Genomic DNA, 25,088 nt, shown 5'->3' with positions numbered 1-25,088 from the left:
TCCGACAAAAGGACCTTGATCCACTTCAACCATCATGTAGAGAAAACCTCTGGTACGGCCCTGGCCAGGCTGGGGGGAAGCAAAGATGAACAGTGTGGCTCCCGCCCTCTTCACAGGGAAAGACAGGCTTCTAAGTAGAGCAAGCACTCCCCAATAAGTCCTCCATGTAAAGCCTCTATCTGAGTGTTCAGATTAGATGAGGATCAACCCTCAGAATAAAAGGCGGTGCACGCAGGGGTCACGCCACAGGCTAGGAACAGTAACTGTAAAATCTTCGTAAGATTTTCTGATCTTCTCTAATCTGGATTGGTTTTTTTTCCCAGTGTGTGTTCCTTAAAATGAAAAGAACCTGACTGCTTGTTTTCGCCGCAACTGAGCAAACATTTACAGGTGCCTACTGTGTGCTGAAGACAGAGCCCTGGCCCTCGGGCGGAGGAAACGCCACGTGTGCCATCTACAGGTGCCTACTGTGTGCTGAGGACAGACTGTGAAGACGGAGCCCTGGACCTCGGGTGGAGGAAACGGCCCACGTGCCAAATAACGGGACGGTTCCTTCTGCACACTGCCTGGAAGTCACCTGGTGACTCCAGAGCAAACACAGCAAAACAGGGAAAAGTCACCCGCTAGTGCTTCTATCGGCACTGGAAGGGCGGGCTGACGCCCCCTTTCTGGAATAAGCTGCTGGGTAAAAACAGGGACACCGGCTTCACAACCACAGCCACCAACCTAACAGCCCACCTGCACCTCCACACCACCCAGGTGGCTTTTAGACAACCTTTGGCCTTTAATATCACCCCCGCAAGCAGTAACCCGGGGGCCACAGCGCGTTTCCCTGCGGGGCACGGCCATCAAAGAAGCCTGTGGCCAGGCCGCGGGGACTCCCGCCTGGAGGGGGCGGGAACAGGTGCAGCCCAGCCCAGGTGGGGCCGGCTCTCCCCTCCGCTGTGCTGGCTCAGGGCTGGGAGTCCCTGGCTTCCACCTCCCAGGGCCCGAAGGACAGCGGCCGCCTGGCACGGCGCACCCAGAGGGGCCCCCCACTGGACAGGGCCGGGGGCTGGCGGACCCCCAAGCGGGTGGTCGGTGGGGGCGTGTGTCATCCCTGGGCGGGGCGGGGCGGGGCCCGGGGCCGCTGCAGGTCCACAGGGCAGGGCGTATCAGAATCTGTTGCAATCTCACCGAGCCCCGAAGAGGATTTCCGACCCTGCGGAGACGGAAAGCGCCCCAAGGAAACAGTGACACAGTCACTCTTCCAGACGACACCATGCCCTGGGCCAGGCCGCGGGCCAGCGACCGGGCGGGGATCGGGCCTCGCGCCCAGGGGGTCCCGCTCCTGCGCCCCCTCCCGTAGGCCAAGCCGCAGCTGCAGCGCCGGGCGGTGCCGGGCTCTGGAGCCCCCAACCAGCGCGTGGCCGGGGATCCCCGCCTCGAATGGGGCCCGCAGCCCGGCCCCCACGCTGCCGCCCCCAGCACGCGCCGACCGCGGTGACAGCGGGGACCCGGCCCCGCCACCCGCCACCCCGCCGCGCGCCCCCCGCACGCCCCGAGCGCACCCACCTCCGCGCGCCGCTTTCTCCTCAGCCTGCCGCGCCGGCCTTTCTGCGCACGCGCATGCTCGGCCCCGCCCCCGCCGAGCTGTCGCCCTGTGCCCACCCCGGAGAGCCCGCGGGGCTCCGGCCTGCCCGGCTCTGGGCATGCGCGCTGACGGTCGGCGGCCGCAGCGGCGGAAGCTGGGGCCGGCCGGGAACCGGTCCCGCGCGGAGGGGAGGCAACGGCAGTGCGGTCCCAGGGGGACAAGCCAAGGGGGGCGGGGGGTGGCACGGCCCTGCCGAGGGCATCGGGGGCCCGGACAGCCGCCTGTCGGAGTCGCGGTCCGGCCGGGTCACGCGTGGATCCGGAACCGCGTGGGCACGACGTCCCTTCCCGAGTCGGGGGAGAAGGGCTGGAAGGAGGTTCTGGGACGGGCCCTGAGCTGAGGAGCCGTGGCGCCGACGGTCAGAGACGCGGCAGAGAGAGGGACGGCCGGACGGAGCCCGCAGACGGGGACACAGGCGGCCAAGAAAGTTACGGGACCCGGCAGCAGACGCCGCGGGGCACCCGGACGCGGACGCTCAGCCCGCAGGGGCCAAGGCCGCCGCCCTCGTGGGGTGCAGGAGGCAGGGGACGCCCTGTCCCCCCATGGGGGTCCAAGGCGCCTGCGGTGGCCACAGTCTTTGGGGAGGTCAGCGCGCTCCCTGGCGGGTCGCCGCACGGGTGGGGGTGCATCACAGCGGCCCCAGGGATGATCTGAGATCCCCGAGAGGGCCCGGCATCACGAAGGATTTACAGCCTTCCGGGTATCCCAGTGCCCCTGGGACAGGGCCGACAGCCAGAGGGCGGGAGACCATGGGGTCCTCTGGGTGTGCCATATCACCCGCCTCTGTGCGGGGCGGGCTGTCCCTGCGCCGGTCACATCCCCCCAGGGCCAGACGGGAGGTATCGAGGGAGCTGCCGGCGGGGACGGGGCGGCGGCCCACGTGGCGACACGCGCGACGCGAGCAAGGACTCCTTGGCAGGCGAAGGCACAGGGTGAACGTGCGCCTGGATGTGGGAGCAGCGGCCGCCCTGCCCAGCCGGCGGGCTCAGGCGGCGCTGCAGCGCCCCCGCCGTTCGCGTCGCTGCAGCCTCCGCAGGCGCCGCGTCCACGCGTCCCTCCAGGGTAGCACGAGGCTTCCGCGGGCGGCGATGAGCCCGGGCCCCCGGCCCCCCGCGCCCCCAGCCGCGGCTCCAGGCCCGCCCCCCAGCAGGAGGTAGCGGCGGCCGGGGAGCAGGCGCGGGCAGCCGCAGGCCGCATCCCCGGCGGGCACCCACAGCGCGCTACTCCCGCGCCGCGCGCGCTCCTCTCCGCTCCGGAACACGGCGAGCACCGCCACCGGGAAGCGTGTCCACGCGCCGCGCGCCTCGCCGTGCGCACCCACCGCCACCTGCACCGCTGCGGGGAGAGCGAGAGGGGGCGGGGTCAGGAAGGGGCGGCCTGCCCGCGGTAGGGGGAGGCACGGGGAGGACACCAGGAGGACAGTGGGGGCTGAAGGGGCGGGGTCGCTGCCTGTGGAGGACCTCAGGTATGAGGATGGGCCTTGGGGCCCAGCAAGGGTCAAGGCGTTCCAAGGGGAAGCTGGCGGAGGAGGGAAGGTAGGAAGAGGAGGAAGGTGGGAAGGTCAGCGGGAGGCCTGAGGGCACCTACCATAGTCCTTCTTGCAGAACTTCTTTAGGCTGATACGGTAGCTGCCACGGGCAGGTTTGCAGTGCGAGTCACAGTCTGGGTAGAAGGTGGGAGGCTGGCACAGACTCCCTTTCCCCACCCTCTCCTCCCAGAGCCCCCTCCCCCAAAGTCATGCCAGTCTGGGGCCCTGTCCTGTGTCCACTCACCCTGGGGCTGCACAGGGCTGCTGTCCTCAGTGGGTCCAGGGATAGGGGTCTCTGCAGAGAGGGAGGGAGAATGGCCTGCGATGGAGGGGCAGAGAGATCTGCAGGGCTCGGGGAATAGACGGGACAACAGCAGGGAGCTGGGGTGGCCTTGGCTTGGTGGCTGAGGTGGGGCAGGGTCACTCACTAACACAAGGCGCCACTGGGGAGCGGCTTTGCTGGAAGCCAGGCGCGCAGCGGTTGCAGGTGAGGCCAGTGACGCCATCCTTGCAGGGACACTGGCCTGTGGTCTGGTTGCAGGTCTTGCCAGCAGCACCAACCGGGTGACAGTCGCAGGCTGAGGACAGAGGTGGGAAGGGCCTGGTCAGAAGCCTGTCTGGGGATCTGGGAAGTCAGAGGGTGAGGGCCTGCAGGTGGCCGGTGGTGGGCTCACCCCTGCAAGCCCGATGGTCACTCAGGGCACGGCCAGGGTCTCGATAGAAGCCCTCCCGGCAGTAGTGGCAGTGGCGGCCGGCAGTGTTGTGCCGGCAGTTGAGACAGACACCCCCGCTGCGGCGGCCGGACAGTCGGTACAGCTCCATGTTGAATCGGCAGCGGCGGGCATGGCCGTTGCAGGAGCAAGCTGCAGGGAGGGATGGGTCAGGGGCAGGCTGGTTGTGTCCAAGGTCCCCAGGCCACCCTCCAAGGCCTCACCGAGGCAGGCGTGGGATTCCCGGGCAGTGGCCCGCTGCCATGGCCTGTCGCAGTAGAAGGGCTTGCAGCGGCCGCAGTCAGGGCCCTCGGTGCCATGCCGACAGTCGCAGATCAGGTGGCCCTGTGTGTCCAGCAGGCACCGTGAGGCATGTCCATTGCACTTGCAGCGCCCGCCCACCTGGAGGTCGGTGGCTGCGTAGGAGTAAGGGACGATGGCCTCCATGTCCCTGGGGTCACCCGCTGTGCTAGGCCTTGTGAGCACTACACGGACGTCGGTGGCGGTCACCCAGTCTTGGAGCACTGGGCTGCTGTCCAGGTCCAGGCCTGGGGGGCTGCTGTCCTGCATGCTGAAGGCCAGAAGGCCGCTGCCATCAGGCTGGGCCAGGGGTGCAGGGAAGCACAGGGCCTCAGGCCCTGGGCCAGCTGGGCCATCGGCAGGGGCAGGCAGACGGCCATAGTCCAGGTCACAGTGGGAGGAGAAGAAGCCCAGCGGGGCCCAGCTTCGGCCATGGTCCTGAGACTTGAGCAAGGCCACGGAGGCTGGGGGAGCTGAGCAGAAGCGCAGGCTCACGAAGACCAGCTCAAAAGCCTTGCCCAGGGGCACCGTGAGAGTCACGTTGAGGGGTGCCCGAGGCAGCGACTCCGAGCGCCAGCACAGAGGGCTGGCCGTGCCCCCTGGGGAAGTAAGGAGGGCGGGGGGGTGTGCCCGTCGCGGGTCGGAGGCGTCGCAGGCCCGAGTGGCCGGCCGCCCGCACGTGCTGGAAGCCAGCACCTCGCGGCCCAGGGCGGCGTTCACCAGGCCTGGCACGCAGCCGCGGGGCGCACCCCCCTCATCGTGGCAGGGGTCGGCGGGCGCCGGCGGCCCAGGGCTCAGGGCGGCGAAGAGCGTGCCTGCCGTCAGCAGCAGCCCCCAGGGCCAGCCAAGCATGGCCGGAGCCGCTGCGGGTCAGCCAGTGGCCGGGCCCCAAGACGCTGCCCTCGGGGAAAAGAAGCCCTCTCCGCGGCTCTGCCCACCAGGCCCGCAATGCCGAGGAACAGGGCCCCCGGGCGGCCCCAGCCCGGCCCAGAGGTGGGAGCAGCGGCGGGCACGCCCCGGGCCCAGCACAGCAGCGGGGATGTTGGCGCGTCCTCCCGCTGGGCCTAGAGCGATGACAGGCGTCGCCCCCGCTCCCGGTGCCTTCCCCCGCGGAGGCCCCACCCGCCGCTCGCACTCACCCACCGAGGGCCGGGCGGAGCAGGTCTCCCGGCCTCCCGGGAAGGGCCGTGGGCGGGCGGGGCCTGCGGTGCACGGGCCGCCGCCTCCTCCCGGCTGCAGCGAGGGCGGACGAGCTGTGCCAGGAGGGGGTGGGGGGCGCAGCAGGCGCAAGCCCGGGCCCAGCCGGGGGCGGGGCTGCTCGGGTCGGGAAGGAGGGAGGGGAGGGGAGGGGGCCTCATCTCAGAGTTGGAATCAGAAGCAGATTCAGACGCGGGCTGGGCCAGCGGGGAAGGGGGCTGGGAGGCCCGGGAGCCAGGGGAGGGGCCGGGGAGCCAGGAATGCGCTGGCGGGAGGGGTCTGGAGGGGGGCAGCTCAGCCTTCGCAGCCCGTGGGGGACCACCCAGCAGGGTCCTGGGCCCACAGCCAGGTCTTTACTGCTCCTGGGGCTGTGCCACGTGCTGGACGGGGGTCTGGGTCGCCTCCTCCCTGAAGACCATCAGGCAGGCAAGGCCCCGGGTCTGACAGCAGAGGCCCTGGATGTTCCCCGGGTAGGGAAGCCAAGTAACCACCAGTTGAAGGGTCATCCCCAAAGCAGCATCTACTCGAGTAGAAGGAACCCAGGATTCGGTCAGGTCTAATTTTGAATCCAACTGCCCCATTTCTGGCTGCATGTCTTGGGCTCCTGTTTCCTCACCTGCCAGATGCCTGTTACTCAGCACGCGCTCTGAAGCTGTTGGATTTGATGAGTCTGAAGTGGTATCAGGCCCAAGTCGAGAGCTGCACAAATTGGAGTGTCTCCTGCCCATGTTGAGGAAGGGGAGCACCCCCATGGGCCTGAGCTGGGCTAAGACATGAGGCCAGCATCCCCTGCACCAGGCCAGATTCTGATCCCAAAGCTCCCTGGGTCTGCAAGTTTCTAGCTGCACCTCTGCCATGGGCCCAGCTGGCAGGGAGGACATGGAAGCTGGAGGGTGGGATGGGGTGGCTTCTTGGGGTCCGGGGGCTTGGTTAGCTGTTGAGGACCCCTCTGCAGGGGCAGGGAGTAGGGTTTAATCATGGGAAGGGGCTGGTCGCAACCCGGAGCCCACTGCCCTACGTCACAGCACGTTTGGGCAGGGAAACTGAGGCAGAAGCCCAGCTGGGTGGCCTGGGGACTAGCTGGGGATGGGGTAGCTGTGCCTGGGAGCGACACCACCAAAGAGGGTCCAGGAACAGCTCTGGTCAGAGAAACCTCCTCCCCTCCGACTTTCAGGTCCTTGACAGAGGAGGCCAAGCATCCCAGGGAGGGGCAGGGAACAAGTTCCCTGCAGGGCCAGCATCGAGGCCTGAATGCCCCGTTTCAGATGGGAGGCCAGGCCTGCAGCTGGTGGCGGAGGCCACGTGGGTGCTACCCTGGACACAACCAGAGACGAGCAAGGACCAGGAGGAAGAGAATGGAGAGGTAGACGCATCGCGCTGTTTGGGAGAGGAGGGGCAGGAGAACACGGAAGCCTCCTAGGGGAAACTGAAGGACCAGAGGAGGGAGCAGGAGGGCCTGACCATGGAGGGGAGGAACGGGAAGACAGGGTGATAGGGCACCTGGCTTGCCTCCTGGAGCAACTGACACTGGCTGGTGGGCACCTTCTCCTTGCCACACAACTGCATGTGACAGCCACAGATGCACAGGGATGGGGGCACCGGAGGACTGAACAGAGAGGGCTAAGGGGCTCTCTCTCTGCCACAGGGCCCCTGCCCCTCAGCTTCCTGATAAAGAGAATGGGAATTGTGTCCTTTACAAGTTGAGGGACCTCAACCTGACGGGGCTCACGCTCTGCTCTGTGGGTCAAGCTTAGAACCTGAAACGTCCCAACCACCCTCTTCAAGGTCCTTCTGGCTCCCAACCCCCACCCCCCGACACCCCACCCTAAGGGTGGGAGGAACCCTGGGGGGACTATGGGGGCTGAGATCATCATTCTGGGACAGTGGAGAGAAAAGCCCAGGCCTGACAGAGGGGTCCCACTGGCCAGAGACAAGCCTCTGGGGAAACCCAAGCTGTCTCTGGACGTCAGGGCCACTGCCAGACTGGCTGCCAGCCAGGCTGCAAGAGGGACAGTGGCCAGCAGCCTCTTCCACCCTCATCAGAGGGGCTGGCTTTGTCTCCAGCTCAGCTTCCCTGTGAGCCAGGACTGGGGTCTGCAGAACGTCTGGTGGCTTCTGGGGTGGGGGAAAGTAGGTGCCTGGGGCCCAGCCCTGCCCCAATTGTTCATCTGGGTCAGCAGCAGCGGCGGGAGGCCGTGGGCCCAGAGGGCCATTGTACCGCCAGCTCCCCAGGGAGGAGGCCGCTGGTCACAGGGCCTCTCCCCAGGAACAGTCCTCTGCACACGCTACTCTGCCCCCACCCCCAGCCCTCACAGATGGTGTTTGGGAGTTAGGAAGGGCCTCCCCACAGCGCCCAAGCGGGACTTATTGCTCCCCAGGGACCCAGCCACCTGTCCCAGCCCCTGGCTGGGGCCTCTCCCACCTCCCACCTCTCCACTGGCCCTGCCCCCTCCTGGCACCTTCTGCAACAAAGAAGCTCCGCCTCCCCTCCCCCCACCTGCAACTCAGGCCGCAGTGCTTCGCCTCCCCCTCCCCACCCCACCCCTCACCCCTAGAGTGGCAGCTCCAGCTTTGGGGCACAGGCTGGGGAGAGGGCATAGATGGGCTGGACAGTCCTAGGCGGCAGGGAGCTGAGAGTCTTTCCTGTAAGATGCCCGTTGATCCAATAATTCCCTGCCCAGCCCAGAACCTGCTGTCTCCCCCCAGACGCCTGCAAGCCACCACATGTTCACCTATTGCACATTTATCGAGCGCCTATTATGCCTCGGGGGGTTTCCAACCGAGCTCCGAAGGCAGACAGCCCAGGAGCAGACACAGCGCCGGCTCCCAACGGCGGGTGGTGTGGCCGAGCCCGCGTCGCGCTGCCCTGCACCCAGCACCCTCGCGCCGGGTCGATCCCCCAGCCTCGCACACCGCTGCCCAGCCAGGCCGCTCTGCGGTCGCGCCAGCTCTGCGCGCCAAGTCAAAAGCTGAAATGCGACGTTGGACGGAGGAGGGAAGAGAGGGAAAGCAGAGAGGGAGGGAGGGAAACGGCCGGTGACCTTCTCTGCGCAAAGGGTTCCAGAAGAAACGATTTGGGGATGGGGTGTGGGGGGCGGCCTCTGCGACCGCGCTTGGCACTGCGCCCGCCCGGCCGGGGCGACGTTGGAGGGCGGGGCGGCCGGCTCGCGGTGACCTCGATGGGAGGGGGCCTCGCCCGCGGCTCAGGGCGCCCCCGGCTCCCTGCGCCCGGCCCTTCGCCTCCGCCGAGCGCGCCAGCACAGGAAGGCGGCGGTCAGAAGCCCCAGGCCCGCACTGAGCGCGGCCAGCGACGAGCCCTGGGCCAGGTCCAGGCGGGGTCCCCGCAGCGAGAAGGTGATGGCCGTGGCAGCCGCACCAGCCAGCACGGCCACGGCACCGAACGGCAGAATGCAGCGAGGCCACGAGCCCCCAGCGCCGCCGGTGGCCAAGAGCAGGGCGCGCAGGGCCCCGGGGGGTTCCGGGTGCGCCAGACCCGGCCCGGGGGGCGAGGCGGGCGCCGCTGGGGGAGGCTCCAGCGCGCTCATGCCGCCAACGCGGTGGCCGCGCTCGGTGGGTGGTGTGGACGCCCGCGCAGTCCCAGTGGCGTTCCAGGCTAGCCACGTCAGAGCCCATTGGCTCCAGAGGCGGTGACGCCAGCCGTGAGCCCGAGGAGTCAGCCGCTACCTCTGGGTTTTGGCGGGGAATCGGGGTGGGCGGGCGTTAGTCCGAGGAGGCGGCTTGTCTTTCCCGCCCTGGACTCCTGTGCTGGGGCCTCCTCAGGACCCCCACAAAGCTATCTAGGCCGCCTCCCTGCTCCAGGACACCACTGTCCTCTGGGTTGGCCCCCGGGATTGGTGGATCATTGAGTCAGTGCACGTCTGGCTCCCATCAGGGCCTGGCCGGGGTAGGGGGGATAGCACCCCTGTCCTCCTGAGGCAAACATCCAGTAGGCATGGGGGATGAGCCATGAGCCAAGTCAGCCAGTGAAATAACGTCAGGTAGAGACCACCTGCTCTGGAAAGCCACGGGGGTGTACGGTCGCAGCGTGGTTGGGGGTTTCAAATGAGTCAGTGGCTCCGCAGATAGAGGCACCTGGGCATAAGCCTGGAGGCAGCAATGGGGTTGCCGGGAGGGGCGAGGCTGGCTGATCTGCACAAGGGGTGCGACCCTGGGGCTGCTGCCAGGCTGCGGTGGCAGGGGGTGGAGCTGCCCTGTCCCTGGAGGTGCCCCCTCAATGCAACGAGGACCATGGTTTTTGGTTTCCTGTCTTGGTCTCTGTCATCTGGTCCCCAGCAGCCCTCAACTCGGGACTCTGGGTCCGAGCGTGTTTCTGGCCCGCTGGACTATAAGGCCCTTTACAAGCACGACCTACCTGCGACGCTTCATCTGGTTCTCAGAAGACCCGGCTTTCTCCAGGTGTCATCCACCTCCTGTCCTGCTGCCCTGTCCAGGGGGGCACCTTGGTGAAGAGGCTGGTCATCTTCCCTGTCGCAGGTCCCTGCCCAGAGCAGCGCTTGGTGGAGCTCCGGCACTGTCCACACAGAGCACCTGGCCCCAGCTCCCAAAATGTCTGGGATGCCTCGGGCCCTCAGTGCAGGTTCGTTTAAAGAACACTACGAGCACTGGCCATGGCCAACACCACGGCCTCTGTGGCCAGCAGGGTTTTTTTTTTTTTTGAGACGGAGTCTTGCTCTGTCACCCAGGCTGGAGTGCAGTGGTGTGATCTCGGCTCACTGCAACCTCCACCTCCTGGGCTCAAGCGATTCTCCTGCCTCAGCCTCCCAAGTAACTGGGATGACAGATGCACACTACCAAGCCTGGCTAATTTTTTGTAGTTTTAGTAGAGACGAGGTTTCACCATGTTGGTCACGCTGCTCTTGATCTCCTGACCTTGTGATCCGCCTGCCTTGGCCTTCCAAAGTGCTGGGATTACAGTCATGAGCCACCGTGCCTGCCTTTTTTTTTTTTTTTGACACAGAGTCTCGCTCTGTCGCCCAGGCTGGAGTACAGTGGCACAATCTTGGCTCACTGCAACCTCTGCTTCCCAGGTTCAAGTGATTCTCCTGCGTCGGCCTCCTGAGTAGCTGGGACTGCAGGCACACACCACGCCGGCTAACTTTTTTTTGTTTTCTTTGAGACGGAGTATCACTCTGTTGCCCAGGCTGGAGTGCAGTGGCACCATCTCCGCTCACTGCAACCTCTGCCTCCTGGGTTCAAGCGATTCTCCTGCCTCAGCCTCCCAGGTAGCTGGGACCACAGATGCATGCCACCACACCGGGCTAAATTTTTTGTATTTTTAGTAGAGACGGGGTTTCACCGTGTTAGCCAGGATGGTCTCAATCTCCTGACCTCATGATCCGTCTGCCTTGGCCTCCCAAAGTGCCGGGATTACAGGCATAAGCACCCGTGCCTGGCCTTTAGTTTTTATATTTTGAATGGAGACAGGGTTTCAACATGTTGGCCAGGCTGGTCATGAACTCCTGACCTCAGGTGATCTGCCTGCCTCATCCTCCCAAAGTGCTGGGATTACAGGTGTGAGCCACCACGCCCAGCCTGTGGCCAGCACTTTAGATGCCACATCAAGTAATCTCTATGCCGGCCCCTGAGGTCATCACCACCATCACCCAGCATGACAGTGGGGACAAACCTGGTCAACTGGGGCTGACTCCTTGAGAATCTTGCCCAGTCCCAGGGCAAGAAACAAGTCATGTTGCAAACACCTCTGTGGCTGCAGAGGGCCCAACCCTGACCCCTGCTCTTTCCTGCCTTCCTGGGGAAGGGAAGGAGGCTTGGAGGAGGTGAGAGTGGAGTGGCTAAAGGGTGAAGAGGTAAAAGGCCCTTCCTGGTGGAGGCTCAGTGTGAACCGGTGACCCCACACCTGCCCCAGCACCAGCGCCAGGAGGGGGAGCTGGGCATGGGCACCAGGAGACAGTGGGAAGCAGAGCCGTGTGGCTGTGGCAGAGACGGTGGCCGGCCCGTTCTCCAATATGGCCTTGTGGTTTTCATGTCCTCCGATGAATGCGTACAGCCTACAGCCTACAGGGGGCAGGGCTTTCAGCAGTGCTGGGCCTGCCTTGAGTGCCTTGTCCCGTCCTTTATACAGAAGGGATATCGAGACAGAGTCTCGCTCTGTCGCCCAGGTTGGAGCACAGTGGTGCAATCATGGCTCACTGCAGGCTCAAAGTCCTAGGCTCAAGCGATCCTCCCGCCTTAGCCTCCCAAGTAGCTGGGATTACAGGCAGACACGCCATGCCCGGCTCATTTTTAAATTTTGTGTAGAGATGGGGTCTCACTGTTGTTCAAACTGGTCTCAAACTCCTGGCCTCAAGCAATTCTCCCACTTCAGCCTCCCCAAGTGCTGGGATTACAGGCGTGAGCCACCACACCCGGCCCACTTATAATCTTGATAAATACACTTGATATATTCTTTTTCAGCATGACATATATCAACCAGTGATATAACTTGATAAAATCATAAAGAAACAACAAGGGCTCACCAAGTCCCACCTTGGCATGATTTAAATACATATGCTTTCAGCCAGGCACGGTGGCTCACACCTATAATCCCAGCACGTTGGGAGGGTGAGGTGGGAGGATCACCTGAGGTCGAAAGTTTGAGACCAGCCTGGCCAACATGGTGAAACCCCATCTTTACTAAAAAAAAAAAAAAAAAAAAAAAAAAAAATAGCCAGGTGTGGTGGCCGAAGCCTGTCGTCCCAGCTACTCGGGAGGCTGAGGCAGGAGAATCGCCTGAACCCAGAAGCGGAGGTTGCAGTGAGCTGAGATCACGCCACTGCACTCTAGCCTAGGCGACAGAGTGAGACTGTCTCAAAAACATACATAAACACAAATGCTTTCTAAAGTGGCTTTAATATCACACAAGCGGCTCTTTGGTCTACAGTGAGAGAAAACAGAGGGAGCCAGGAAAGGCTCCCCGCTGGCCTCTGGAGTCCAGGAGCCTTAGGAAGGCTGAAAGCCAGCCCTGACCAGCAGGCTTAGTTGTCCTGAGAAGAGCCAGTGAGGCCACCTGGTCCAGTTCACCAGGTTTCCCAGGGAAGCACAGGCATCTCTGGGTCCCCAAGCACAGTGCCAGGGAAGACACCCCCAATCCCCATCTGAACAGGGCCAAGGGCAGCATGGGAAAGGCTCAGACTGCAGGTTCGTCCCGCAGGATGGTAAGGACACGTGCTCCTCCCTCGCAGAGCAGGCTGTGCACAGCCCGGCACAGGGCCAGCCAGGGCGGCCCCTGCGGCTGTGCAGCGCTTACCAGGGGGAGGAGTTCAGCCATCAGGACCTGGGGGCAGGGCAGGGCAGGGCCAAGGTCTCAGGGGCACCTAGGCGGGGGGCAATCCTGGGACAGGCTTCGAGGCCCCCATGCTTCAGCCCTCCTCCCTCCTTCTGAGGCTCCAGGCTCCCTCCTGCCGTCCCAGCCCAGTCTGACCCATGCACTTCCCAACCCACACACACAGACCCCAGGCTTGCCCCCATCCTCCTGGGTCCTGGGGGGTGGAGCAGTCAAGCCCCTACCCTCGGGTCCTCAAGGATGTGGACCTCTGTTGCACCCCCACCTCCTCTTCCAGAAGCACCTTTTCCAAGTGGATCTGCTGGTCCAGCACAGCCACTCGCAGCTTGAGGGCCGCCAGGGTCTGCAGCTCCTGGGTGCTGGAGTAGACAAGCAGCTGGGGGCTCCATGCAGGCTCCGCTCTACCCCCACAGGACGGCGAGGCTCCGGGGGGCCTCCCCACAGGACACGGTCTTGGTGGCTGTTCCGCCACCGCTGTGTGCACAGGAGAATGTGGCCTTTGGGGTAGCAGCCGAACCCAGGGCCCCGCTTTTCCTGTGTGCCTGGCTCTCCCACATCTGCACCACCTGCCCTGCCTTTAGGAGAAAGGTGGGCTTTCAGGACAGTCCCATGCAAGATGGTGTGTCTTGGGCCTGGACTTGCTGGCAGGGAGTCCTCTGTGGGGTGGCCCTCTGCCTGCCTAATTTCTTTACTGTGTTTATGCACGACTTTTATGAGATTGTCTTTCCTTTTGACAAATGATGTATCTTCACTCTTAAAACTTCAAGCAATTAGAAAATACAAAGGAGGAAACAAGTTCTATAAATAACCACCTCATGCAATACCAGGCCAGTCACCTCCCAGGAGCTGATTGTCACGAGCTATGTCACGAGCTGCTTTCTCTTTTTTTTTTGTTTTTGGAGACGGAGTCTCGCTCTGTCACCCAGGCTGGAGTGCAGTGGTGCAATCTCAGCTCACTGCAATCTCTGCCTTCTGGATTCAAGCAATTCTTGTGCCTCAGCCTCCCAAGTAGCTGGGATTACAGGTGTGTGCCATCATACCCAGCTAATTTTTGTATTTTTAGTAGAGATGGGCTTTCGTCGTGTCGGCCAGGCTGGTCTTGAACTCCTGACCTCAAATGATCCGCCTGCCTTGGCCTCCCAAAGTGCTGGGATTACAGGCGTGAGCCACTGTGCCCGGCCTCACACGCTACTTTTTCTTTTTCTGAGATGGCATCTCACTCTGTCGCCCAGGCTGGAGTGCAGTGGCGCAATCTCAGCTCACTACAAGCTCCTCCTCCTGGGTTCACGCCATTCTCCTGCCTCAGCCTCCCAAGTAGCTGGGACTACAGGCGCCTGCCACCATGCCCGGCTACTTTTTTGTATTTTTAGTAGAGACAGGGTTTCACCGTGTTAGCCAGGATGGTCTTGATCTCCTGACCTAGAGATCCACCCGCCTTGGCCTCCCAAAGTGCTGGGATTACAGGCGTGAGCCACCGCGCCCGGCCCTCACATGCTAGTTTTTCAACAACTGGGTGAATAAGCAACTGCTCAGAGCAATGAGGTTCTGTGTGCGGGGAGCAGCGAGGTGGGAGAGCTGCCTTGAGGAGGAGAGGAAGGCTGACTGCTCCCATAGGATAACTGGTGAGGACCCAGCACACTGGGGAGTGGCGTGGGAGGGGTGGAGGAGCCCACCAACTTGCATCTGGTCCCTGGGCTGCTCACCCTTCCCTGAGGCGCAGACAAGGCTGGCTAAAGCACCCTGTCCCTGGCCCAGACCTCAATGCAGGTGGCAGGGTGGGGGCGGGGTCTCACCTGCACGCAGTTCCTGCAGCCTGTGCAGACACTGGCCCACCATGGCCTGCAGCCCCTCCAGCGTGAGCAGGCAGCGGTACTCCTGCATCCAGTCCATGGGGGCTGCAGAAGAGTCAGGGAGAGCAGGTGGGGTCCGTGGCAGTCTGGAAACCCTCCCTGCACTGGCCCTCCACGCTCCTCCTGATACAGACCCAGGACCCACTGACCTGCCGAGAGCTCCTCCCTCATGCGCAGTCTCAGCAGCGAGCAGGCCTTCCGCAGGCGCCCCGCCTCCGCCTCCACCTCCACAGCACTGAGCCTGGGCTGGGGCCCGCCTGACTGGATATGGGTCAGGAAAACTTCCCTGCAGCCAAAGCCCCTCTGCTCCCACCAAGAACGGGGCCTGGGGAGTGGCCCTGGCCATCCCACGCCAGCCCCTCCTGGGGCTGCTCTGCAAACCTGCCAGGTTCAGAGCCAGAGGCCCCCAGGGCTCCCACAAGCCCAGCAAGGATACAGCTGCCTGCATGTTCTGGAGGAACTGGGTTTTGGCAGCGGCGGCATCTGTGGAATCACTGGTCTGTGTGGAACTGAGCTGGGCCCACAGGCTGGGGTGCACACGTGGGGTGCACACAGGAACCACAGAGGGACACGGTTATTCCAGCCAGTAAGCTGGGCCTTGGGAGGAAGGCAAGGGCCAGGGTGGGGACCCCAGGCTGGGCGTCTGGCTCTGCTGAATGCCAGGAGGGGCCTCCAGAGGCCGCAGGGAACCAAGAGGACACTGACTAGGACAAGGGGACAAAGCTGACCGGCTGGCAGATTTTTAACATCGACAGTGATCCCACTCAGCAAAGAGGACAAAGAGACCCACTGGAAAGTATCTTGAACCCGTCCCCGAGCTGGTGATGCTTCCCGGTTCTCCCCTACCCCCGTCCAGCCAAAGACCTCAGCCTCACCTCGAGTTCTGGGAAGCTGCTTTCCTGAATGCCGCAGGCAGCCGCAGCAGGTGCCTGTCGGAGAAGCCCGTGTTCAGAGGAGCATCGCCTTGCTCTGGGGTCTACAAGTCCCACTTCCTGCTCAGAGCCCAATCAGGGATGAGGCTTCTTGCCCCTCTCCCACACCCGACCCCACCAAGGATGAGCCCCCTTGGATAGGGCTTCCAGAGTGGCCATGGGAGAAGCATTGTCCAGTGCTGCCCCGTTAGAGAGAAGAGGGGGCCCTGTGAGCAGAGCCCACGCCCTCCAGAGCCCATCTGGAGCCTCTGGCCTGGGCAAATAAGGGGACAGCCACAGAGAAGAGAGGAGGACAGGCTCCAGTACTTCCCTGACCTGATGGTGCCAACCTGGACACCACCACACAGCTGCTTCATTCTGCCAGCTTCTGAGCATGAGCCTCAGGGGTACGCCACAGGGCTCGATGCCCTGCCTTCCCTGTCACCCCAAATCCCAGGCTCCTTGCTAGCCAGGGTCTGAGGAGGCAGAGACAGAAGTCCCTCCAGTGAGGGTCCGGGAAACCTACCCCTTCTCCTTGAGTGTGAAGGCTTCTGGGGCCTGAGGAGCAGCGGATGGGGCCATTTGCTGGTCCCTGAGGCCCGCCCCAGGCCTGGGGGTTCCGGCTCCCATCCCAACACGGGTCCTATCCCCCATTGACAGCAGCCGGCGCTCAGGGTGGCCCTTGGCAGGCACCGTGGTCTGGCGGAGGCCCTTGGTGGGTCTCGTGTCTGAAGCATGGCCACCAGCTTGGCCTGGGGAATGGGGTGGGGCGGAGGCTGTCGTGCCAGAAGAGGTGACAATGGACCTAGATTTCAGGCTGGGGGCCTTGTCTCTTTCTCCAGCCTTAGTGATGCCTCTTCGAACTCGTACAGCCTTCTCCAGTGCCTGGGTCAGAAACTCCAACTCTTTGAGGTCTTGTGGACTGGGTGTGCATGCTGTGAAAGCCAAGAATTATGCAGGGATCTCTCCCCACTGTCCCCCAGGAGGGTTCCTCACAACTGCACGCCAGCAGACAGGCCAGAGCAGCACCTGGAGAAGGTGGGTGGTGGAGGTTTACCTGGAAGGGGGTCCTCTTCATTAGTTTCTGGCCCTGGAGGTGGCTTCAAAGCCCGGGTCCCAGTTGGTTCCCTGCAAAGACATGGGCAGCCGTCGCACGGCCAGGAGGCAGGGCCCAGCCCAAACAGACCCGAGGGGGCCGCCGGGCCCCGCGGCAGGCCCCCAGCTCAGAGCCTGCAGGGTAAGGAGGGTGGCACTGACAACCTACAGCTCCGAAGTGGGCGGCTGCGCCCGGTCTCCCAGCCCTGGGCGCTCGGGGCGGGACTCTGAGGGCCCGAGGGAGGTCTGGCCAGTGGGTCCCGGGGTCCGCGTACCAGGCATGCAGCAGCCGACGGCAAACGCGCAGGCTCTGCTCCAATTGCAATTGTCGCTGTGCGCAGGCGTCCAGGGCTCCCTGTAGCTCGGCCACCAGCCTGGGGGACGCACCGGCGGCTCAGCACCTCGGCCAGCGTCGGGCCTCGGGCCCCGCGCCTGGCTACCGGCCCGCCCGCATTCTCCCACCCCCTCCTGCCGCGCAGGCCTCACCTGCGCGAGCAGTCCGCCGGCAGCATGAAGGCGGCGGCGTCTCCTTGCAATTTGCCGCCTCTGAAGAGCCACGCCCCTTCCGGGAGGGAAGGCCGCCCCTTCCCGGCCGGGCTGCCCAATCCTGAACCAGGGCTCAGGGGCCGCCCCCGAAGCTTTCTCTCCCTCCTTGCGGGCAAGCCTCAAGCCCCGCCCACTCCTGCCTCCTAGGTCTGACGGGGACTCCGGCTCGGAGCTGGGCCCCCGAGGCCGCCAGGGAGGTGACTGCGGGCGACGCCGGGATTTTGGTTTGGGTAACTGGGTAGATGGGGGCGCCATTATCGCGCTTGTCTTGCAGGGGGCCGGTGAAGGTTATACGAGAGGCTCCATCTGTCCTTATTGAAAGTGCTCTTAACGCAGGGACCAGCCGTCTTGCTGACGCCTGGGCCACCGAGCACAGGGACAGGACGGGGTTGCTGGAGGTGAGGATTCCGCGTGTCAGGGGCGGGGATGAAGGAGGAGAAAGTGTTCACTTTTGGACATGTGACGTGATAGCACTGGGCAGAGGGGAGGAAGCTGACCTTGGAGCAGTGGGCCAGGCGAGGTGGCCCTTGGTGGGGCAGGGGACAGGTAGGGACAGATCACGGGGCCCACGCAATGGCCAGGGAGGTGGAGGAGCAGTAGGACAGTGTCACAGAGGCAACAGGAGGCTGTCACGGGAGGGAGTGGGTCACAGGCCAAGTGCTGCTGAGGCCTTGGCGGTGTACACAGCACAGCAGGGGGGCGGGGGTACAGGGCCTTCGGTGATGCGGGGGACACCTGAGGGAGGAAGTGAGGAAGGCAGCAGGGCCCCATGTAGTTGGTGTTAACAAGAATAAACAATTAGGGGCCAAGAAATCCCAGGCGGTAGCTGAAAGAAAAACAGAGCCTGGGGTTGCTGTTTAAAGATGGGACAGGTGAGTCCATTCCATAGTCGTTAATGGGAAGGTGCCATCGCAGAGTGGAAGGAGGGCACAAAGGGAGTTGTCAGGGAGGTTGGGACCCAGGCAGCTCTGGCCCAGCGCTCCGGGTGGGCCCCTCCATCAGCGGTGGGGGAGGGTGACGGTGGCCCTGCCTCCCTGGAGATTCTCTGTGAAGGAGGAGGCAGGGAAATGCTCAGTCAGCAGGTGGGTGATGCAGGAACCCACCCACCACAGGCAGGCGGGGCCAGGTCCCCCTGGAGTGGTTTCCTCCTTCAGGTGCAAGCTGGGAGAAAGCAGAGAACTGACTCCATGCAGAGTTGGGATTAAGAGCCCCTGGACGAGGGGCCAAGGCAGTGAAGGACGTCCATCACTCATCTGCCACTATCCTCCTCACATTTAATCCTCACAACACCCCTGTGAGGTAGGTATCATCGCCCCCTCTTACAGATGAGGAAACTGAGGCTCACACATGCCCAGGGGCACACAGTCGACAGGACGGGTCTACAGTTCCAACGCTTGGGTTCTCACCCCGACCACGCCCCACCCAGGGTGGCCAGAATTCCCTTATAGTAGCAAAAAGACAGCTGCCGTGGACATGAATACACACAGCACCAGCACACATAAAAGCAGCAGCTCAGTGAGCATCTCCCAGCCCTGGGTTTCTGGTTCAAGAGCATTTGGGGGCCAGGCGCCGTGGCTCATGCCTGTAATCCCAGCACTTTGGGAGACCGAAGTGGGCGGATCACCTGAGGTCATGAGTTCGAGACTAGCCTGGCCAACATGGTGAAATCCTGTCTCTACCGAAAATACAAAAATTAGCTGGGCGTGGTTGGGTGCTTGTAATCCCAGCTACCCAGGAGGCTGAGGCAGGAGTATCCGGGAGGCGGAGGTTACAGTGAGTTGAGAGTTGAGATCATGCCACTGCACTCCAGCCGGGGAGACAAGACCAAAACTGTCTCCAAAAAAAAAAAAGCATCTGGGGGACACTTCTGGCCAAGTGGTTCTTTCTTACATTTGCAGAGTAAACAGAAGTGGATGGCAGCAGGGTGTGTTGTGGTCAGCCCGTTCCCAGGGAGAGGCCATGGTTACATGGCCCCAGGCAGGCTCCCCAGGCGTGGGCTGCTGGCTCCCAGGCTCCCTTTCCATGCAGGAGCAGAGTCTCCGTGGCCAGCAGGAAAGCCCAGGGGTCCGCCTCCCTCCCACGGGCCCCCACAGCAGAGCTGCAGTTGGGATCAGCCAGGACACGGCCCCCAACTGCTATGCTCTTCTGCCTCTTGGTCACCTCAGATGTTACAGAGGACTTCAAGTTTTTTCTGGCTAGCCTATCTGGGAAAATTCTTTTTGCATAAAGTGTGTCAGGATGGCATTGAGGGGCTGGAGTAAGATTTTTGTTTTGCAGGTGAACCTAAATAATGGTGGGAATCTCTTGTTTTTTTAATACCTTCTGTTTTAAGTTTTTCTTTTGTTTTCATCTTGGAAGAAGGAAATTTAGAAATAAGACAGGAAAAGAATGGCCCAGAAATTCAGCACAAAGAGAGGTGTTCACATTGACGCCATCTGTGGGTCACATACGAACGCCTCTGGGACAGAGCTCTAAAACGAGTCACGTGTTGTAGGGAGTGGGCCTGTGGCCAAGGCAGTCCACGCAGTGTGCAGGGACGCAGGCCCCCTTACCATGGAAGCCCCACCCAGAAGGAAGTGGGTGCCCCATGCAGGCTGAGGTGGATGAGGGGACAGTGGTGTGCTCACAGCTGTCAGCTCCCCACTGAAGCCGCAAACCAGCAGATGTGGGCAGGGGCTCGAGTGGTGTCTGACTACCCAGGTCACACGTGCCTTGAGCGTGAAAGCTGTCAGCTCCCGGCACGGGGCTCTGGTGGGGCTGGGAACACCAGGACACACATGGGCTGAAGCTTCCAGAGACAGTGAGACACGGAAGGGACAGAGAGGTGCCCTCCACGCAGTGCGGCCAACTGTTTCCAGGCTAAACTTTCCAAAGAGAGAGATCTGAGCTCTTCACCCTCATTTCAACATTCTGATGGCTTGCACGGGACTCCCGCGGAGAGAGAAACTTGGTGGCCGCAAGTCATCCTCTCTGCTCTCTGTGCAAAGGCCTCCATGGTCTATGCAGCGTTCCTATGCTATGCTCCCACCCTTCGCCTCCAGCCCCCTCAGTACACATCCACTGCGGCAAATGTGCTGACACACTTACAGCCTCACAAGGCCCAGGTTCATGTCCTCCTCCTCACTGTGTATGCATAGGTTTATCCGCTTCACCTGTTGCTGGGGAACACTGCTCTCCGGGGGACTTGGGGGACGACACTGTAAACATGACTTCCTGGCCTGATGGTGGCAGGGCTGTGTGTGCGAGTCACTGTCCAGGGACAGCACTGAGGTAGGTCGGGGCAGGGCCCCCAAGCCACCGTCCACGGAGCTTGTGGGACTTGCGGTGCTGACGGAGGAGTACCCTGAGGTCGTGACGTCCTTCCCTGGCTCCCGGCTGGTGCGGACCAGGGGTTTGGGTCCAGGGGTTGCAGGGATCTGGGTGTCCAGCGCCAGTGCCTGTGGGTCCTGGGGTCCCTTGTCCTCTGGGCAAGCCTCCTCATCACTGGATTCCTGGCAGCAATGCTGTTCTGGGTTCAGGTAGACCACGGTGACATCGAGGATGCCGCTGGGAGCTGTCACTGCAGGAAGGTTGGTGGGGAGGGAAGTCATGTCACACCCAAGCATCAGGGGAGACCCCCTGCCAGGTCAGGACCCTGAAGTCCAGGTCAAGAATCTTCTACCTTGCTACGGTCCCCTGTGTTACCCTCCTGTGGTGAGAAGCGTGGGTGACATGCCTCTTCCAAGTTGGACAGCTGCCCGCCATGACTCCAACAAATGTGGAGATGACAAGTTGGCCATCTAGCTCAAGCCAAGTGGACGCAGAAGCAAGCAACCGGGAAACTGACAGGACTCACACTAACTGGGCTTCTGGCAAGGACCCCGCAGTCTGCCTGGGGTTTGCACAGGGCAGTGATCCCAGCAGGGCAGTGAGGAGTGTCACGTATACCACGTGGGCACACCTCAAACAACATTCTAGAAGGAACGCCCAGGCTAGAGTGCAGTGGCATGATCACGGCTCACTGCAGCTCCCACCTCCTGTGCTCAAGAGATCCTCCCACCTCAGCCTCCCGAGTAGCTGGGACCACAGGCGCACGCCACGACGCCCAGCTAATTTTTAAATTTTTTGTCTTGCTGTGTCACCCAGGCTGGTCTTGAACTTCTAGCCTGGAGTGATCCTCCTGCCTCAGCCTCTCAAATTGCTGGGATTACAGGCCTGAGATTACAGGCCTAGAAGGATCTCCATGAACTCCAGACAGGGTCTCTGCCTCCCTCATCCTAGTGAGGTCCTCCCAACACGGAATGAGCAGGAGCCGGATAGGTGTGGCCTAAGTCCTCTCATCCCCGTGTGGTGGGAGCAGCTGTGGTCTTTTGGGGGCTCTCCCCTCCTCTCTCCCCATGTCTGGACACACTCCCCGGCGGGGCAGGAGCTGGCCCCACCCCGCACTCTGTGTACATCTTCCTCCCACAGCGCTCGCACAGGGCCAGGTGCCCAGAGGCCCTCGGTGACAGCCACCCTCTGTGTGATGTCCCTTCTGGTGCGCCCTGGCCCCACACTCACCGTCGCCCTCCTTCTCGCCCTCACTCTCCTGGTCGCCTTCATAGCCAGAGCAGCAGTCCAGGCTCCAGTCGAGGAAGCTGCCCAGCAGCGTCTCCTCCTGGCTGGACAGCTCCGCAGTGGGGGTGGTAACGAAGCTGCCCCTGTCTTCCTGGAGGCTGTTCTCCCGCTTCCTGTAAGGTGGAGAGCCCAGGAGACCCAGTCATGGACGGCGGCACTGGGAGGCCAGGCCCGCCACACCTGCCTCTAACACCCGCATGCCCCAGCCTGTCACCACATGCTCCCAAAGGGTCTGCTGCGAAGAAAATGCCGGTGAAGCTAGAACAGGTATAAGCCCTTCGGGCAGGGCCAACCTGGAGGACCGCTCAGGCAAACTCAGGCCCCAGGTCTGGGTGTGAAGCCCAGCCCACCTGGCTTAGCTGTGGGGCGTGGGCCAACCATCTGGTCCCCTAGAAACCCCTAGGATGATGCCACCTTCCAGTGTTTTTTGTTTTTTGTTTTGTTTTTTTGAGGTGGTCTTGCTCTGTCACCCAGGCTAAAGTACAGTGGTGTGATCTTGGCTCACTGCAACCTCCACCTCCCAGGTTCAAGTGAGTCTCCTGCCTCAGGCTCCTGAGTAGCTGGGACTACAGGTGCCCGCCATCACACCCAGCTAATTTTTATATTTTTAGTAGAGATGGGGTTTCACCATGATGGCCAGGTTGGTCTCGAACTCCTAACCTCAGGTGATCCACCCACCTCAGCCTCCCAAAGTGCTGGGATTACAGGCATGAGCCACTGCGCCCAGCCCCTCTGGTGTTGATTAATAAGGTGCAGGCAGTGCTTAGCCCGGCGCCAGGCAGATTGCATGGAATGGCCTGGCCTTGGGCGGTGCTGACACCCACACCCAAGTGGGGTCAAATCTTGCTCAGCATGGGGCTGGAGGCCAGTGTGTGGGCCTCAGCCTGCGAAAAGCCACCACACCAGCTGAGCCTTTCCACTTCCTGACCCCAGGGCCTGGTGGAGGAGGGGGGTGGAGACAGCTACCCCAGTGTCACCCGTGGGGGTCTGTCTCAGAAGACTGATGGGGCTGTGGGGGGCCTCTGAGAAGCGGGTTTAACACAGCGAGGCTGAGCACAGGGCCAGGCCCCCTCCTGGAGTAGCCGTGCGTATCTGCATGGACTTTCCTCCTGATGACCCTGGCCCCAGGGAGTCGGCGCATGTGTGGAGTGACACAGGAGGGTCAGGTCTCCTGCCTTCCACACAATGGAAAGTGCTGTCATGCTTCTTGGGGAGGAAGCAGCAGCAGGGGCTTCGGCTGCTTCCCCAGGGCTCCCCAGGAGTTGCGGTCTCCTGCCAGGAGCCCACTCCCGACACAACGCTCCTGGAGGCAGCCCTGCCTGGTCCTATATTGACAGGAAAGACCCAGCCACCCAGTGCCCGCCCTTGGGAAGGTTACGGGTGCACATGGTGCTGAGCAGTCACGGCGCAGGGCCAGCAGCACGGGGAGGGCCCTGTTCATCGGGGCCTTGTGGAATCAGTAGGAGTTCTCCAGGCGGGTGAGGTAGAAAGAGGAAGTTAACTCCAGGAGGAACAGCCAAGGTGCTGAGATAGGAGAGGCAGGTAAACAGGTCCACACGGGTGGCGAGGGAAGTGCTGGGGATGTGACTCAGGTCACAACTCGAGTGCCGGGAGTGACAGCAGCATCATGGAGCAGAGAAGTCCAGGACGCGCATGACAGGCACGGGCAGGGCTAGAGCCAGGCTGGGCTCCCGCGTGCTCGAAACCATCTTCCTCCACAGGGAGCCCAGTCAGAGCGAGAGGCAATAGCCTCTGAGGAAGGAGACCTGGGCTGGAGACAGTGGAGGTTACGCAGGGGCCCGAGGCATGACTGCAGGGCTCCGTCCCAGGGTCACTGTCCTGGGATCTGCTGCTCCCCTGACAAGCCTTGGGGGCCTCTCTGTGTGAGGAAGCGCTGAGGGAACTGGGCCGGCACGAGGATGCCAGCATTGTATGGCGCAGCCAGAACGCAGGGTAACTAACCGTTTGGTTCTCCGTCCCGAGGGAGAGCTGAGGAAGGCGTGGATCTCCCCTGTGCTGAGGAAAGTCGGGGGGTCGGGGCTGTCTTGTGTCACTCCTAATGCAGCACACAACTGGCTGTAGCTCAGCACCTGAGGGGAAGCCAGAGTTAGGGGGTGCAGAGGCCCCGAGGGTGAGGCCTGCCCACACCCCAGCACCCTATGAGACGCCCAGGTGGCGGGAGGGAGGCACCTCTTCCTGGCTGATTTCTCCGTAGCGCTTGTCCTCAAACCGCTGCTTCACGGCGGTCAGAGAGACTTGCCTGTAGTCCTTGGGGGCGTCATCGTGGAAGCTGGAAACAGAGTCACGTGGAGTGGACATGTGAGGCACCCCCACCCCATTTTTAGCTTCAGTTCACTGAAGTGAGCAATGAGAATGCAAAATGGTGCAGTCACTCTGGAATCTGACCTGGCAGTTCCCGGAATGGTTAAACTAAGTCACCACAGGACCTAGCAATTCCTCTCTAGGTAAAGACCCAGGAAAAAGGAAAAACTATGTCCACACAGAAACCTGTACTAGAATGTTCATGGCAGGACTGTTCACAATAGGCAAAATGTCCACCAGCTGCGGGATGGATAAACACATGTGGTCCATGCAGGGGACTATTATTCAGCCATGAAAAGGAACAAAGCAGGGACACACGCCACATGGACAAACCCAGCAAACGTTACAGCGAGGGAAATCACCTAGACACAAAAGGCCACCTGTCCGACGACGCCATTTATATGGAATGTCCAGAATGGGAAAAATCCATGGACCGAAAGTAGACTACTGGGGGTCATCTAGCGCTGAGGAAGTTGGGGGGAACGGGAGGGTGACAGCTGAGGGGTGTGTTGTCCCTTTGAGGAAAGTGAAAATGTCGTCAATTTGATTGTTGTGATGACAAGCACAACTGTGTGAATACAAGCCCATTAAATCACACAATCAAAGGAAGTGTAGTTTCTAAATAACGTTTCTAATTTATCTGGTTTGGAAAAAAAATTAACTTCTTCAGGAGGAAGAGAATAAATGCAGCCCAGAAACAGCTTTTGGTGGCCAGGGTTGGGACGATCTGTGCTCCCCATAAGCAAAGGTGGGCGGGACGAGACCCATGCGAACCCTTCTACTGTCACCCTCGTTCCTTGCCCAGAAGGCACAGGGTCCGGGCACTGCAGGAGAAAGCAGCATGAGCAGCAGCACATGCCAAAGCCCGGGAGATGCCACCAGGTCCCCTGTGGCTGGAGCACAGCATGGGGGGAGAAAAAGCAGATGGGCCACAGAAGGGGCTGCTCAAGGGCATCGAGACCCCCAGGAGTTCTGATCTCATCCTGGAAGCCGGACAGCGAGGCCCTGGGTGACGTACATGGGACATTCGCGGGGCGGCTGCCACACTGTTCCAGGAGGCCAGGCAGCCGCCACGGATAGCTCCAGTCCCCAAGCTG

At 62.1% G+C, this 25,088-nt stretch overlaps 4 protein-coding genes and 1 long non-coding RNA gene across 13 annotated transcripts in view; 1 reads left to right on the top strand and 4 right to left on the bottom strand.

Moving 5' to 3' along the window:
- The window catches only part of TBC1D24 (TBC1 domain family member 24), a 34,624-nt gene extending 32,953 nt beyond the window's left edge, over positions 1–1,671 (bottom strand). For 3 of the 4 annotated variants that reach the window (XM_034940963.3, XM_034940964.3, XM_034940965.3), the window contains exon 1: positions 1,555–1,670. The gene's annotated coding sequence lies outside the window, so the exon portion shown is untranslated. Of the gene's footprint in view, positions 1–1,554 lie in introns of all 4 variants that reach the window. The other variant, XM_063598220.1, reaches the window with a different exon arrangement.
- A 568-nt stretch (positions 1,672–2,239) lies between these two features.
- NTN3 (netrin 3) lies at positions 2,240–11,963 on the bottom strand. 2 transcript variants are annotated; one of them, XM_055100650.2, is made up of 7 exons: positions 5,985–6,574; positions 4,096–5,888; positions 3,836–4,024; positions 3,590–3,739; positions 3,406–3,456; positions 3,221–3,295; positions 2,240–2,968 (listed from the first exon to the last, which is right to left on the bottom strand). In XM_055100650.2, the coding sequence occupies exons 2-7, from the start codon at positions 5,021–5,023 to the stop codon at positions 2,619–2,621; spliced, it is 1,743 nt and encodes a 580-aa protein (XP_054956625.1). In that variant the 5' UTR covers positions 5,024–5,888; positions 5,985–6,574; the 3' UTR covers positions 2,240–2,618. The 2 variants fall into 2 exon arrangements, with proteins under 2 accessions (XP_054956625.1, XP_063454286.1); XM_063598216.1 differs by having other exon boundaries at positions 4,096–11,963.
- Positions 11,964–12,219: 256 nt separating this feature from the next.
- On the bottom strand, positions 12,220–17,098 carry TEDC2 (tubulin epsilon and delta complex 2). 4 transcript variants are annotated; one of them, XM_003806211.4, is made up of 10 exons: positions 17,014–17,098; positions 16,803–16,901; positions 16,490–16,560; positions 15,959–16,367; positions 15,397–15,450; positions 14,958–15,048; positions 14,671–14,782; positions 14,465–14,566; positions 12,955–13,145; positions 12,220–12,662 (listed from the first exon to the last, which is right to left on the bottom strand). In XM_003806211.4, exons 1-10 carry the CDS (start codon positions 17,037–17,039, stop codon positions 12,516–12,518), a joined length of 1,302 nt encoding a protein of 433 aa, XP_003806259.3. In that variant the 5' UTR covers positions 17,040–17,098; the 3' UTR covers positions 12,220–12,515. The 4 variants fall into 4 exon arrangements, with proteins under 4 accessions (XP_003806259.3, XP_008949447.3, XP_008949454.3 ...); XM_008951199.4 differs by lacking the exon at positions 14,958–15,048 and having other exon boundaries at positions 14,671–14,807; XM_008951206.4 differs by lacking the exon at positions 17,014–17,098 and having other exon boundaries at positions 16,697–16,825.
- A 69-nt stretch (positions 17,099–17,167) lies between these two features.
- On the top strand, positions 17,168–24,596 carry LOC117976357 (uncharacterized). The gene is made up of 3 exons (XR_004667039.3): positions 17,168–17,471; positions 18,228–18,372; positions 20,211–24,596. It is a non-coding gene; the product is annotated as an uncharacterized LOC117976357 (long non-coding RNA).
- Positions 18,328–25,088, bottom strand: part of CCNF (cyclin F) — a 29,636-nt gene continuing 22,875 nt past the window's right edge. For both annotated transcript variants that reach the window (XM_034940959.3, XM_055100648.2), the window contains 4 exons: positions 23,860–23,959; positions 23,632–23,759; positions 21,613–21,782; positions 18,328–20,632 (listed from right to left, as the gene is read on the bottom strand). In XM_034940959.3, coding sequence (XP_034796850.2) covers positions 20,157–20,632; positions 21,613–21,782; positions 23,632–23,759; positions 23,860–23,959 — 874 coding nt within the window. In that variant the 3' untranslated portion in view covers positions 18,328–20,156. The remainder of the gene's footprint in view (positions 20,633–21,612; positions 21,783–23,631; positions 23,760–23,859; positions 23,960–25,088) is intronic.

The sequence above is a fragment of the Pan paniscus genome, chromosome 18, assembly GCF_029289425.2.
Source record: "Pan paniscus chromosome 18, NHGRI_mPanPan1-v2.0_pri, whole genome shotgun sequence".
Taxonomy (NCBI): domain Eukaryota; kingdom Metazoa; phylum Chordata; class Mammalia; order Primates; family Hominidae; genus Pan; species Pan paniscus.
Note: the sequence above shows the minus strand (reverse complement) of the source record. Positions and strands in the feature narration are given on the sequence as shown.